We start from the raw sequence: 16,201 nt of genomic DNA on the forward strand, positions 1-16,201 counted from the left end.
GTGGCCATGGGAGGGGCTACCGCAAGAAATTGGCCGCCCCTTCAGAAAACCGCCGCCATTTTGAGAAAACGTGAGTGAAAGCAGAGCGCAGCTGCACACAATGCGAGCTGTCACGACTTTACAAAAGTGACTTTATAAACAGCAGGCCAGGAAAACGCGTTCTGTCCGCCATCATGTCGTTTCTTTCCTGTGGAAATTACCCGAACTTCCGCTACGCCACGTTCAGGTCGGTTCTGAAACCTGTCGAAATGCGGGCTGGTTCTCAAAAGGCACCAAGGGAGAACTGGCTCTGCACCGGCACCGGCAGCGTTGTGGTGGGAAAGAGGCCCGTGTGGAAGGACAAAACCAGTGTGCTTTAGTGGAGTATGGACCCTGTAGGAACTGCAGTGTGTTCGTGTCAGAACTCGTCAGAACAGGGCTGAAGACTTTTTCAGCAAAACTCACAACTTTTGAAAATACCGACACAAAACCGAAACCATGACAGGAGACGCCAAACTTTGCACCCAAAAAAAAAAATGTCCACCTTTATTTTCTAACACCGTTTACAAGTTTGTTAAAATGTGCGCTCATTAATATTTCCACCTTTAAATGTCCAAAACACATTTTTTTCACCGTGACGGAAAAACACAATCATTTCATTCTTACAGTGTCAATTTTTCTTTTTTTGGCAAAACAACAAAAACTGATTGTGCTTCAAGTTAACAGTGGCTTACATCAAGGGTAGAAGGAATTAAGAGCTTTTCTTTAAAAAAACAAACAAACAAACAAACAAAGGAAACGAAACTCCGAATTTAATGTAATGACCCTTGAAAGTTGGAAGTCTGTCCACAGGCGGGCTGGTGAAGCCTCTGGAACTCACCAGCCACTTACAGTGTTTTGAAGAACAACAGTTTCTCCTGGCGGAAACAGTGTAAATTCTCTTACAGACCCACATTCTCCAGTTTACCAGACTCAACCGCATCTTGGAATACAACCGGACGCCCAATTGATGGTTGCTGCTTTTCTTTCATCAAGTTTTAAATATTTCAAATTTTTTAAATTTCTTATTCATAAAGTAAAGCGTTTTGCTCAAAAATCAGTTTCTGTCAGGATCAAAAATAAAAAAATCCCCACAATTTCAGCCGGAATACGTTGTGGATGAATGTTTTCGGCTAGGTATTTATTTCTCCTCAGACACATCACTAATACCACTAGTAACGCAGTTGTAATTAAATATACTTTAGTCTCATACAAGCAATGGTTCTGACAAAAGCAGTGTTTAGATTTCATAGAAAATGATGAATTCTGCCATTTTCCCCCCTGCTGGAACTGCCAATCTTCACCATCACACTTAGTGTTAGAAAAGTGAACTGCACCAATATTTTAACCACATTTACACGGAACCAATTCATTTTAAAAATCACTGAAATTCGGCTCGTTCGTTTTTGGAACCAAATATTTCTGGGCTTCAACGTGACTTGAAATATTCCGAAAAAAATATACAAATGAAATTAAAAAAATCAGTGTGAGAATATACTTTATAGCTAATGAGACAAGACCGTCATCTTCACCAGCGTCGTCACCATGTCACCATGGTAACGGTCATCATTAAGGAACATGCAGGAAAAGCAGGAAAGAAGGAAGGAGGATCGTTAGGGAGGAAGCGAGGATGGCAGGCACCGCCATCTTTTCAAAGAGTTCCAGTTTACTTTCTTCGGTCTTGCGTGGGTTAGTGTTAGTTGTGAGAAAATTCCATGAATTAAATGTTTCTCTTTTTAAAGATGGGAGTGGCATAAACTCTTGTTTGCCAGCAGAAATGAATATTCAGTGAAGGGGGTGGGACAAGGAAGTTAACAAGGTTAATTAATTAAATACATAACATCGCATCTGTACAGAACTAATTAATTCACAAACATTTGTCCATCTCTCAATCCCCGTCGTTTTATCACAACTCCTCTCAAGAAATCCATCAGTCTCGTCACAAAGTTCTCATTCTCATGGTCTTCTCTCTCCTTGAACATAACTGTGTTTACATTTAAGTGAAGAAAATAATCTGACCTTCTGGGATATGGAAGCTTGGAGCTGCCACCTCACCATCTGACATCCAATTATTTTCCCGGAATTCTTGATTCCAAAGCTGTTCCTCATTGCAAATGTGTTTGCATGCAGGTCCAACATCTTACATCCTTCTAGACTTTCTGAGGTGGTGAAAGTATGTATGAACAAGGAGGAGGAGGGGCAGGAAATTGGAACCCAACCTCTAGCTTTCCGTTGGACACTCAAACAGAAGTGACGATGTAGGAACCCCTCTCACCAGAACCTTCGCCCTTAGGATCTCGTTTCTTACCTGACGAGGAGGATGATGAGGAGGAGGTGTTAGCCACAGGAGTGGGGATGAGGGATGGTCGTGGTGGGGTTGTTGCTGAGGTGCTTGCTCCTGGGAGGTCGGCATTGCTCTTGCGGGGGCTCGGGGTGTAGTTGAATGGACTGACCCTGGCGGCTAGGGCTCCGCCCGAAGCGCCAAGCTTCCCGGAGGCTGCTGAGCTGAATGGGCTGCGTTGTTGTTGCTGTTTGGGTTGGTTCTGAGGGTGTGAGTCCAATGAGGGAGGCTCTTGGGCTACACAGGGCACGCTTCGTGCTGCCTTAACGTCAGGGGGTCGCTCCACCAGGCTCTCACAGCTCCTGCGAAGGTTGAGGTTGGTCTCTGAGGTGAAGGGAGCAGGACGGGGACGCTCTGACAGGGGAGCAGAACTTGTAAAGGAGGAGGAGGTGTTCGAGATGCCTTCAATGATGGGAGGAGCACTGGCAGTTGGGGAACGGCCAGAGGAACGTGGGTTGTTGACGGGACAGTCCTCAATCCGTACCCAAATGTCCTCTGCTTTGCACATGGTCTCCTCGCTGTCACCATCTGCCTCTTTTGCTTTGCACCAATTAACCTTAGAAGAGGAGGACAACCCCCCTCGCTCCTGCAGTAGTTCATCTTCACTCCGTCCACGCTCACTGGACTCTGAAGAAGCTGAAAGGACCGAGGAGGAGCTCCCCGTCCGCTTCCAGGTCCCAACTCGAGGGAGGGATGATGAGTGCTTGCTAGCACTCTCACGCTTCCAGGTGCCTGTGCGGTTTAGGCGTGCCTCTGCCTGGCGGGCGGGGCTCTCTGAGTGTGAGCGGTTAGCCTCATGCCTTCTAAGCCCTTTAGCTGCTCCTAGTGCATCTGAGTTTTCGGATGGAGGTGCTGCCCGGCGTTGTGGTGACTTGGTTCTGGTCCAACTAGCAGAAGGGGTGGATGTCGTTGGTGCTGGCCGGAAGGGGAGCGACAGTGAATTGTCAGGGAGAGAGGGGCTGGATGCTGGAGTCCGGCTTGGGGAGGAGGGAGAGAGGGACTCAAAGGAAGCAGACTCCTCAAGTTTCCTCTTCAGCGTCGGGCTTGGAGCTTCCTTGATGAAAGTGGACTGACGTACAAGGCCACTGCTGGCACCACTGGGTTTATCCGGCTTTTCTACCACTGCTGCTGTTGGTGTTGTCCTTGACAACTCAGCTTTCCTGGAGGTCGAAGACAAAGATGTGGTTGGAGTTGTGGAAGAGGAAGAAGGCTGAGGTGGGATATTCTGGTTCAAGCTCCGAGATGCTGACTCGCTCCTCGGGATGGAGCTTCTGGGGAGCCCGCTTGGTCTCGTGGGTGTGGCCTGGCGGCCAGGAGATGGGTATGACGCCCTCCCTGATGCAGAGGTCTTGGCAGAGGAGGTACTGCCACCAGGTGAGGATGTACGTGGTAACTGGGAGAATTTGGCTGCAGAAGAGGAGGTGGAGGAGGAGCTTGGGGGTCGAGACAGGTTCTGTGGTGTTGCTCTAGATGGGGTTGAGTCCCTGGATCCAGATCGGGAGGAGGCTTTGCTGGAGCCTCCACCTCCCTGTGAGCTGGATGACTCTCTAGCGGGTCCAGGATCCGACTTGACTCCCTGGAGTTTACTTGGTCTTGAGGAGCTGATGGAGACACCTCCTCCCTGTGTCAGGGGCTTTGAGGAGGCTTGCGCCCGGCCCCTAGGGGATGATGAGGAAGAGTTTGAGGAAGCAGATGATCTCCCCTGCACCTCCGCACTGGGCCGGGGTTTCCCCGAGATTAGACTCCTGTAAACCTTCTTCCCACCCCTTAGTGCCTTAGACTCCTCTTGTACCTCTTCATCCTTCTTCCGTACCTCCAAGGTGCTCCTCTCGCCAGGCTTCAGGATTCGAGGGCCTGGCTTTGGTGCAGAGGGGAAATGGCTCTCCTCCTCTTGCTCTTCCTGTTCTTCCTCCGCATTGACAGAGGAGGAGGATGCAGCCATTGCCACTGTAGGAAAGGCAGGGAGATGAAAAGGGGAGCCAAGAGAGAGCCCAGACTTGAGAGAGAGCACTGAGTCTGAGTCAGAGGAGCCCTGTCGGGACAGGCTTGTGCCTCCTCCACCTCCTGCAGCTGCCGCAGCGGCAGCAGCCTGATGTAGACTGGAAACAATGGAGTTGGCTCCTTCCTGAATCGCTTTCCAATCAAATGACTCCGAGTCTGGGGAAGGGGCCCGTGAGGAGGCGCGTGAGGAGGAGGCGAGGCTCCGAGCATCATCAGGGTCTAAGACAAGCTCTGCCTCCTCAGCCAAGATTCCACCCTCCTCGTTGTCATTATGGTGAGGGGGAGGGGCAACAGCAGGAGCAGAAGGTGCAGGGGGTACATGGTCATGCCCAGGGCCTCCTTTGCTACTTCCTCTGGGAGCTTGCTTCTTCTTCTTGGGCATAGCCGAGCTGATCAAAAGAAAAATTAAAGTCTGAATTAGAATATAAAATCACAAATGGAATCAGAATCTTCAACAGTTTTTTTCCTCTAATATAATTTTGCATCGATATAATTGTTAATATATCTTAATAGATTATTGTAAAGCTGTGAACATTAACTTTGCTAATAAAGTGCTGATGATATAGTTCTACAAATCTGTATCATTCAACATATTCCCATTACAATGTTTTATAATACTACTATATATCTGTAAATACACTTCTATTCAACATAACTAGGTGAACAGTACTGTGCTTTTTCAAACTGTGGCCAGGGCCTTTATGTACCTCAAATGGAGAGAGAACCATAGGCCTCATTTATGAAATGTTCTTGCACACAAATTTGTTCTTACACACTCATGGAATATTTCCGCCCTTTAGGTTATCTTACAAAGGAAAGCCTGATGGTTCTTTGTAACTCCCCCAATATATTTTGTCTAACTCTTGCAACTAGGAATCTTCCAGGCTTGCAGAGACATCACTTTTAGCCAAATGGTGTCTAAATTAAGGTTTTAACCAGGCTCTGCGTCTTCACTACGAGATAAACATCAATTAATTAATTAATTAATTCATCTTCAGCCACTTCTCGAGTTTAAACTGTCCAAAGTAACAGGGAGTGCAGGAGAGAGGTGAAGAAGAGAGTGCAGGCAGGGTGGAGTGGGTGGAGAAGAGTGTCAGGAGTGATTTGTGACAGAAGGGTACAGCAAGAGTTAAAGGGAAGGTTTACAAGATGGTAGTGAGACCAGCTATGTTGTATGGTTTGAAGACAGCGGCACTGATGAAAAGACAGGAGGTGGAGCTGGAGGTGGCAGAGATGAAGATGATAAGATTTTCATTGGGAGTGACGAAGAAGGACAGGATTAGGAACGAGTATATTAGAGGGACAGCTCAGGTTGGACGGTTTGGAGACAAAGCAGGAGAGATGGTTTGGACATGTGTGGAGGAGAGATGCTGGGGATATTGGGAGAAGGATGCTGAGGAGAAGAGGAAGGCCAAAGAAGAGGTTTATGGATGTGGTGAGGGAGGACATGCAGGTGGCTGGTGTGACAGAGGAAGATGCAGAGCACAGGAAGAGATGGAAACGGATGGTCTGCTATGGTGACCCCTGGAGAGAAGGATATAGCATTGAGAAGGGTAAACAAATATGGATTTATAAGATATATAAAAAGAAAATGTGATGAGGGGATGCTAAGCAGTGTCCAGGTGGCGACCACCATCACCATAGAGACCTGGGAGGAGGACAAACTGCATGTGCTGACAAGGGAGACTCACATCACACCTTTCACATATACAGAGGAAGAGAAAGGAGACATCATTCAGAGAGAGAGAAAGGACATGTGAGAGAAGATAACAGTCTGCAATAGTCAATAATCTACACTCTATAACAGACATGGGTAACTGGCGGCCTGTGAGCCCTATTCGACCCCCATCCTCACTCAGTACGGCCCGCGGGTCAATTTCCAAATATCAATAAATTGTTGTTTTCACGGGCATTGGAAGCAAGTGGGCCATTCCACATTTGAGCTGGATCCCAATAGTAATTATACTGTCCACTGATAGAAGGCGCTCCCTTGAAACACAAGAGGCCTGTAGCCAAGCAACTGTTTGCACATGGCCTCATCTTGGTCTTGGTGCAACGAGACGCAACGAGGAGAGACATGAACGGCAAAAAAAAAAAACGAAAACTTGACCCAGAGAACTGTGTCTTCCAGGCAAGATGGGAAACAGAACATCTTTTTACGGAATTCAGAGGGAAACCTCTGTGTGCCTGGAAACAGTCAACCATGAAGGCCTCAACTTGTGTCGCCACTACAATATCATGCACAACCACTACAATACCACGCACAAAGACAAATATGGCACTGACACCAGAGGCGGTGCCAGAGCCGCTATCATCGCTGATCTCAAATGAAAAATACATCGACATCACAGCTTTTTCACCAAAGCCACGTCGACACAGGAGTGAGTCCTCTCTCAAGGCGTCTGATGCTGTTTCCCTTCAGCTGTACAGATGGCTAAAGATTTTGGAGATGATAGCATCAAATTCAAAACCTTAATGCTCGCTTACAAAACGGCAACTAAAACGGCTCCCACCTACCTGAACTCCCTCATTCAGGTCTACACTCAGTCCCACTCACTACGCTCTGCCAATGAAAGGTGCCTGGCACTTCTGCCATGACGGGGCCCTAAGTCACTAGCCAGACTCTTCTCTTCTGTAGTTCCCCGGTGGTGGAATGAGTTACCGAACTCCATTTGATCCACTGAGTCCCTCCCCATCTTTAAGAAGAAGCTAAAGACTCAGCTCTTTGGGGGCATCCGGATAGCGTAGCGGTCTATTCTGTTGCCTACCAACTCGGGGATCACTGGTTCGAATCCACGTGTTACCGCCGGATTGGTCGGGCATCCCAACAGACACTATTGGCTGTGTCTGCAAGTGGGAAGCCAGATGTGGGTATGTGTCCTGGTCGCTGCATTAGCGCCTCCTCTGGTTGGTCGGGGCGCCTGTTTGGGGGGGAGGGGGAACTGTGGGGCATAGCGTGATCCTCCCATGTGCCACGTCCCCCTGGTGAAACGACTCACTGTCAGGTGAAAAACGGCTGGCGACTCCACATGTATTGGAGGAGGCATGTGGTAGTCTGCAGCCCTCCCCGGATCGGGGGGGGGGGGTGGTGGTGGAGAAGCGACTGGGATGGCTTGGAAAATAGGGTAACTGGCAAAGTACAACTCGAGGGAAAAGGGGGAAAAAATCCACAAAAAAAAAAGACCCAGCTCTTTCACCAACACCTCCACACCTGATGGTATTAATATAAAAAAATTGCTTCTCTGCACCCTATGCATTGCCTTTGTGCACTGCATGTTGACACCTACACTACCGTTCAAAAGTTTGGGATCACCCAAACAATTTTGTGTTTTCCATGAAAAGTCACACTTATTCACCACCATATGTTGTGAAATGAATAGAAAATAGAGTCAAGACATTGACAAGGTTAGAAATAATGATTTGTATTTGAAATAAGATTTTTTTTACATCAAACTTTGCTTTCGTCAAAGAATCCTCCATTTGCAGCAATTACAGCATTGCAGACCTTTGGCATTCTAGCTGTTAATTTGTTGAGGTAATCTGGAGAAATTGCACCCCACGCTTCCAGAAGCAGCTCCCACAAGTTGGATTGGTTGGATGGGCACTTTGAGCAGATTGAGTTTCTGGAGCATCACATTTGTGGGGTCAATTAAACGCTCAAAATGGCCAGAAAAAGAGAACTTTCATCTGAAACTCGACAGTCTATTCTTGTTCTTAGAAATGAAGGCTATTCCATGCGAGAAATTGCTAAGAAATTGAAGATTTCCTACACCGGTGTGTACTACTCCCTTCAGAGGACAGCACAAGCAGGCTCTAACAGGTACTATTTAATGAAGATGCCAGTTGGGGACCTGTGAGGCGTCTGTTTCTCAAACTAGAGACTCTAATGTACTTATCTTCTTGCTCAGTTGTGCAACGCGGCCTCCCACTTCTTTTTCTACTCTGGTTAGAGCCTGTTTGTGCTGTCCTCTGAAGGGAGTAGTACACACCGGTGTAGGAAATCTTCAATTTCTTAGCAATTTCTCGCATGGAATAGCCTTCATTTCTAAGAACAAGAATAGACTGTCGAGTTTCAGATGAAAGTTCTCTTTTTCTGGCCATTTTGAGCGTTTAATTGACCCCACAAATGTGATGCTCCAGAAACTCAATCTGCTCAAAGAAGTGCCCATCCAACCAATCCAACTTGTGGGAGCTGCTTCTGGAAGCGTGGGGTGCAATTTCTCCAGATTACCTCAACAAATTAACAGCTAGAATGCCAAAGGTCTGCAATGCTGTAATTGCTGCAAATGGAGGATTCTTTGACGGAAGCAAAGTTTGATGTAAAAAAAATCTTATTTCTAATACAAATCATTATTTCTAACCTTGTCAATGTCTTGACTCTATTTTCTATTCATTTCACAACATATGGTGGTGAATAAGTGTGACTTTTCATGGAAAACACGAAATTGTTTGGGTGATCCCAAACTTTTGAACGGTAGTGTATATCCTGTCAGACCCCCTCTCTGCTGCTGTCAGTGAGCAACCCCAGGAGTTGCAGCTTGAACTTTGTGCACTACAGTCAGACTCCTTCTTTCAAGCAAAGCGCAGTGAGAGAGGAATTTCATTTTGGAGACTACTACCCAAGTCCCGCTTTCCACTACTCAGGGATTTTGTACTCACAACGACCAGCATGTTTGGGAGCACTTACATCTGCGAGAGCAACTTCACAACAACGAAGCACATCAAGTCAAAAGACAAACAGGCTGACAGATGAAACTCTGCTCCAGCTCATGCAGACTGGACGTACAAATATTGAAGATGACATTCAGTCAATTGTACGCCAGCAGGAGAGGCCACAAGTATCTCATGAAGACAGAACTTTATACTGATCCACCAGTCAGTGAGTTTCAATGGTTTAATCAGTGTATGAGTGTGTGTGTGAATGGGTGAATGTGAGGCATACATTGTAAAAAAGCGCTTTCAGCGGTTGGTAGACTAGAAAAGCGCTATATAAAATACAGTCCATTTACCATTTTGAGCTAAATGCATATTCATTTGAAACATGTCATGGAATGGGAGGACAGAGTAGAAATGCACAACAAACAAGAATATTAGTTGTTGCACTTATGTGAATGTTAACTTTTGTACCATTATTGAATGATGATGTTTGACAGCCCATTGCACTGGACTAATGGTATATCACCCAGGAATGTGGACGTTTTGTTTCTGTGTTAAGCTCATTAAACAGAAATGTTGGAATAATAGACTCGCTGTGATGGCCTGGCGGCCTTTCCAGGGTGTCTCCCCGCCTGCTGCCCAATGACTGCTGGGATAGGCTCCAGCATCCCGCGACCTGACTTTGGATAAGCGGCTTGGATAATGGATTGATGAATGGTATAATACGCTTTGATTACCGGTATATTTTATTCTTTTCATTAAATTAGTAGCTACTATTGGTTAACTTAGTGATGGGGTTACAGTATCCCACTGGTTGAAGTGCATGGTCACAATCTGGCCCTCTGGTAGTGAGGATAACATTTTTGGCCTGGTTTGGCCTCTCTATCAACAAAGTTGCCCATCCTTGCTCTATAATCTGGTTGGCAGAACAGTGATTGGTAAATTCATTGAGACAGAAAACCAACTCACCATGCAGTACAGGTTGTGAAGCACTCAACTTAAAGGCAACTAGTTGTAAGCTAAGACAAAAAGATGAGTTTTAAGTTTGTAAAGACTCAACAGACTCTGAATGTCTTATGGCAGCAGGCAGGTTATTCCACAAGAACGGGGCCCAATAGGAAAAGGCCCTGCCACCAGCTGACTTCTTTTTAACTTTGGGTACACACAGGGGCCCTGTACTTTGACAGCAGAGAGCTCGGGAACGAATGTATACAGTTTACGGAGATCAGACAGTAGATGTGGTTGGCAAGACATTCAGATCAGAAACAGCTATACCTTTAGATAAAACCAAATAAGGGGTGTTACCACTGCAATGAGTTGACTCTCAAACAAACTGAGTGAACCCAAAAGTGTCAACTAGTGCCAGAAAGGCTTTACTTAGAGGATCAGCAGCCTTATTCAGATGAATATTGAAATCACCAAGAATCAGAATCGCATCAGAGTGAGTAACAAGGCCTGAGACAAATTCTCCAAAGTCTTCAAGAAATAATGACTAACAGCCAGGAGGTTGATAGAGTATCACAATCTGGACTGAGCCAAGTCTATTCATGGCTGAGGGAGATGAAATTAGAATAAGAGCCTCAAAAGACTGGAATTTAGATTCAAGTTTAGAAGTTAAATTGAAAATAGATTTATATATTGAGGAAACACCCCTACCTTGTTTATTTGCCCGAGCTACATGGGCATAAGTATAGTTGGGTGGGAAAGCTTCACTTAAGGGAAGGAAAACATTTGGTTTCAGCCATGTTTCACATTACCCAATCATATCAAAACTCTGTTCAAGAATCAGATCACTTATTATTAAGGCTTTGATAGACAATGATCTGATATTTATGAAACCAAATCTTGTGGAAGTGATCAGTAGTAGGCAGAACTTTAGAGCTACCAATAGGTGAAATATTAATTGGAATGAGATATAGTGATACACAATTTTGTTGTCTAAATTCATTACAAGAACCAACTACCTAAAACTTCTCCCCAAATGAGGTCTGAAATATCTGAGGAAGTATTATTTGAAAATGTCAAAGGTTCTTTGAAGTATATGTTTTTTTGGGTTTAGCACCACAGTAAGAGTTTCTTTTTGGAAAGCTGCATCCAACTCCTCCATTCCAATATTATTTGAAAAGTATTTTTGGTTTGACGACATAGTACTTTATATACTTTACATTGCTAGTTTAGCATGATGAACTTCAGCGAGATTCTTGAATATGGTATTTTTGCAAATGTATGCAAATATTGTGTGATATACACACACACACACACATCAATATCATGTAGAATCCCTCTATGAATAACATATTAATATTTTCCATATCACCCAGTACTAATATGATTAAGATCTCTAAGATGACTGTATGTTGACGTACAAACATGTCTGTTAAATTCTGACTCTTCTGTGTGTCTCTTTGGATAAAAGCATCTAACAAACGAGAAAACTAAATGAAAATACCATTGTTATAGTATTTTAAAAGTTAAGTATATATTTGATATATATATTTGATTATATATTTGAAATCCGTAGGCATTTTCAGAGAATTTTATGTAATTACACCCTCAAATTTGTCTGCATTATATATATTTCACTTATCTATGGCGACAGGTCACCTGATGCACTCTTGAAGGAGGTCATCCTCGGAGTCGATGCTCAGGGAGCTGAGGGAGGAGTTCCTGGAGAAGCAGACAGGTGTGTCCTCCACATGGAAGGCTTTGGGGGGGTACCCAACTGAGGAGGAGGTAACAGTGGTGGATGCTGTTGTGGTTGTCGCAGCAGCAGACAGGCAGGAGGAGGTGCAGGTATTCCTAGTGACTGACTCTCCTGGCGGTGGAGGAGCAGGTGCAGCGGGGGAAGAGGACACGGGAGGAGGTGCAGCAGTGACGGCATTAGAAGGAGGTGAAGACTGACTATGTTGAGAATGGGAGGGCGGCGCAGGTGCCTCCTTATTGTTATTCTCATGGTCGATGTCACTGAGGGAGCTCAAGGAGGAGTTTCGGGAGAAGCAGACAGGAGTGTCCTCAATTGCAAACTCCTGCCTCTCATCCGGACCTAACTGTGTCTCCTTCTGCCTTGGTAGGAGCACTGCTGCTGCTGTTGTTGAGGAAGATGATAACTGCTGGGTCACCAGTTTAGTGGGAGCTTGCACTAAATCGTGCCTCCTTTGCTCTACTTTCTCTTTGGTGGTTGTCAGCTCTGCACTTGTTGTTATCTCCTGGTGGTCCTCCTCTTCATCGAAGTCCAATGAGCTTAGGGAGTCATTGCGGGAGAAGCAGTAAGGAGTTCCCTCTATGGGGGTGTAGTGGCATGGGGAGTCAAATGAGAAGCCTGGTTTGGCCTCTTTCATCTTCACCTCCTTCAACTTTTCTGGGAAGTTTGCAGTAGAGAGAGGAGGTGCAGCTGCAGGAGTAGCAGTGTAAGAGGTTCTCTGAGGCATGGGCTTGACCGGAGACGTGGGTTTTCGCCTCTTCTCCGCCTCTCGCTGCACCAGGCCAACAGCTGGGGAGGTGGTGGCTCCGTGGAGCAACCGATGGTGTTGGGGAGGTGGTTGTAGATCAGAGGCAGAGGCAGATGAGGAGGTGCCCCCCACCCTTGGTGTCCGGAAGGGCTTGCGAGGTCTTCCCTTTGGCATGGCAGAGCTGATACACTCCGCTAATATGTCTTCCCCTTCCCGCTCCTCCTCTTCTTCATCTACAGTGGGAGCCTCCTGCTGCTCCCCCTCTCCAGGGGTGGGGCAGAAAAGAGGGGGTGTGGCATCTGGGTGTTGAGGTGGCTCCTCCTTGCTTTCCCCTTCTGGCCGAGCTTCCCTCCGATGACTCCGCCTGGATGTAGAAGTGGTTGAAGGAGTGGAGGTCGCCTGGAGGACTGCTGGAGCAGCAGCAGCAGGGGGCTGAAGAAGAGGAGGCACTACCGTCGTAGCCAGTTCATTAGGAGGTGAGTCAATAGTTAGGTCACTCAGAGAAGTTGCTGTAGAAAAGTTAAGGGGGGTGTCCTCTACACAGTACACCCGGGGCACCTCCTCTCCCCTGGGCGGTGGTGGTGGGGAAGAGGATGAGGAGGTAGTGCTGCGTTGCTTTCTTGGTGTGGGAAGGAGTTTGTAAACAGGAAGCTGGCTGGGCTTGCGGCCCAACGATGCAGCAGATGAGGAGTTGCAGGCAGATGAAGAAGAGGAGGCTGCCACAACAGGAGGAGGAACTGCAGGGGCAGGACCAGGAGTGGGAGGAGGTGCAGGTTTTTTGGGTTTCCGTGATGACCGAGTGGGCATGGCTGAGTTGATGCATGCCTCTAAAATCTCAATGTCATCATCATCATCTGAAGCATCAAGGAGGAGCAGCTCCCTCTCCGCCTCCTCTCTCTGTGGAGGAGGACCACTAGTAGTTGTTGCGACAGGAGGAGCAACAGAGGGTCTCCTCTCGCTGAAGCCAGTCATTCTATCCTCCTCACCTCTAGGAGGAGGAGGAGGCGTTGCTGATGTGATGGCTGTAGTATTGGGCATCTCCTTGCTCTTTCTCTTTAGGAGCTCCTCCTGTTGGTCTTCCTCGCGAGGGATGTAAGGTTCATCCAGACTGAGCGCGCTAAGGCTAGAAGCTCGAGAGAAGCCATGGGGAGTGCTCTCTGTGGCAAAATGCAGGAGCCCATCCACATTATCCACTTCCTCTTCTTTCCGCCGGCCCTGGGCCTCCTCAAGCCTGCGCCTTGGAGCTTGAGCAGCAGGAGCAACCAGCGTAGGTGGAGGCATGGACTGGGGTGCCGAGGGAGTTTGTTGTTGAGTAGAAGGTTGAGAAGGAGGTGGACCAGACGGCACAGGAGGTGGGGTCTTGGCCCTGCTAGGAGGCATGGTCTGCCCTGGGCTGTCAGGAAGGTCACTGGGGCTCACCACACCGCTGGGGACACCACTGCATGGCTCACTCTGCACTGAGGAGGCAATGGAGGGGCTCCCGAAAGAGTCAAGGGAACTGACAGAGGTGCAGCGGCTGAACATCAGTGGTGTCTCCTGCACATAATGTGTCTCCTGTGGGGGACTCTTTGGAGTGCGGGTATAGTCACGATGGATCGCATGGCCCCGTCGGGACCGGGCAGATGAGGAGGAGGTGGGGGGCGGAGGAGCAGCTGTTGTTGTCATGGTTGCAGAGTTGGAAGAGGAGGTGGGCTCCTTTTCAGCAATGGGGAGAGTTGGGTAGTCATTGCTACGACCTCCTCCTCTTCTGGATGGGTCAGAGCTCCTCTTCCGGCTCCTTGCCACCACCTCTTCTTCATCATCCTCAGAGGAGAGGGAGGACAGGGAGCTTCCCCGTGAGAAGCAGATGGGTGTGTCCTCCACACAGTATGTCTGCAGTGTTTCTTGGTTTAGGGTCTTCTGCCCTGGAGGTGGTGCCTGGCTCACTCCTCCCCCTCCTCGCCCTAGGGACAGGGAAGAGTGCAGCTGGGGCCTCCCTGCTCCATTGGACAAGGAGCAGGAAGACGATGAAGCAGATGAAGTGGTTCGGAGCTCCTTGGATTTGGGGAGTCGCCCGCTATAAAGAGGCTTTCGTGTTCCTCCTCCTCCTAGCTTCAGGCTGTAGTCTATAGGCTGATCATCAGGGTGTTCCCCCTCTGAGTAGCGCTCACCGTAATTGGTTGGCTTGTCGTCATGGTAACTGTCATCATCAGCGAGCAGTGGGTACCCAGGGCTGCCTCGGGCTCCCCTCACTGTTGACCTCCTCAGAGGCTGAGATGACTCCTTCTCCTCCATCTTCCCAAGTGCCTTCTCCTCTTTGTGTACCTCCTCCACGACCATGACCTCCTCCTCGTGCTCTTCATCCTGGCGGGGGCTCTGCCTCCCAGAGTTGAGCTGTTCATCTGAATACTTGAGACTATAATTTATGGGTGTGTCCAAATCTGCCTGCTGATCATCTGCCATGTGATTGGCACTGCGGATCTTATGAGCGAGGTCAGCCGGGTAACGTCGGTAGATGCAGCACCTGGCTGGGGCTGTGTCCGTGGTGACACCGCCATTGTTACCATCATCCTCTGACTGGTAGCTGTCAGTTGCCAAGGATGCAGAGGACAGGGACGCGGAGGGTTTGGTTTGACCACGCCGTCCATATCCGTCTGCACTCCCCACGCTGTTCAGACTATCGCTGGAGGCACGGTACTCTGGCCGGGGAGGAGGTGGGTAGGAACGGGTGGAGGTGGAGGTAGTGGTCACCACAGGGGTTGGGGGGACTTTGGTGTAGTAGACCGGAGGGCTACGGTCGTCAAGTCTTTCACCATTGTTCGAGCGCCGCTCACGTTCCCTTTCACCGCCTCCTGTACCTCCTCCCGAGCGAGAAGAAGGGCTAGAGAGCACCGGCGTGTTGGCATACAGTGGTCGCCCCATAGACGTCCCACCTCCTCCGCCATTACTCCCATAACCCTCATACTCCCCGTAAACCTTATGCCGCTGCCCCTTACCACCTCCACCTCCTCCCGCACCTCCTTGGCGATGCGACGCCTTGGGGCTCAGGTTGTCGATGTTGTCGAAGGTCTCCGACAGGTGCTGGGCATCAAGCTCCTCGATCAGTGCTTTCTGCTTGCGGGCATGAAGTGCTGGGAGGCTTGAGCCCGGTGACACTAGGCTGGCGTCCTTGTACTTGGCTGGCCGATTGGCCATCAGGTTTCGAAGTGCTGCCGCACTCCCCATGGCAATCATCTTATGTCGAGAGTGGATGAGGTTTCGAAGCATTCCCACAGCGCCCATGTCCCACAATGCCTCCTGGTCTCGGGCGTCACGCGCTGACAGGTTCCACAAGGTGCCACAAGCGTTGGACACGATGGTAAGACTGTGTGACTTGAGGTGCTGGAGGAGAGTTGGCAGGCAGCCGTTCTCTCGCAGGATTTGCCTGGAATTAAAATGAACAACAAATTCAACTGGGTTAGGAAGTCATCTGGTTTCACATCTTGTCTGGTTTGAAAATTGTCACTAGTGTAAAACTTGTGTAATAAACTCGGGACTTTTTTCTGGTAACATGTTAAAAGTCCGATGTAATATTATTAGATGTGAATACTGTAGAGACCCCAGACCTGATATTAAATCTTATCAGATATTAAATCTTACAAAGCTATCAATTCTAATTATCCCAACAGCACAAAGCCCACATGTCCATCAATATTAGTGTGTTTTAAAAAAAAAATAGACTTACAAGCTTTTTACATTCTCAAGTCTGTCAATGCAA

The 16,201-nt window shown here is 48.0% G+C and overlaps 1 protein-coding gene across 1 annotated transcript in view; it reads right to left on the reverse strand.

Moving 5' to 3' along the window:
- Positions 1-499: 499 nt before the first annotated feature.
- apc (APC regulator of WNT signaling pathway) overlaps positions 500-16,201 on the reverse strand; it is a 77,691-nt gene continuing 61,989 nt past the window's right edge. Inside the window, exons 17-18 of the mRNA XM_056290247.1 lie at positions 11,621-15,868; positions 500-4,749 (exon numbers count right to left, since the gene is read on the reverse strand). Of these exons, the coding sequence (XP_056146222.1) occupies positions 2,259-4,749; positions 11,621-15,868 (6,739 nt within the window). The 3' untranslated portion in view covers positions 500-2,258. The remainder of the gene's footprint in view (positions 4,750-11,620; positions 15,869-16,201) is intronic.

This window comes from Lampris incognitus, chromosome 12, assembly GCF_029633865.1.
Source record: "Lampris incognitus isolate fLamInc1 chromosome 12, fLamInc1.hap2, whole genome shotgun sequence".
In the NCBI taxonomy this organism is placed as follows: domain Eukaryota; kingdom Metazoa; phylum Chordata; class Actinopteri; order Lampriformes; family Lampridae; genus Lampris; species Lampris incognitus.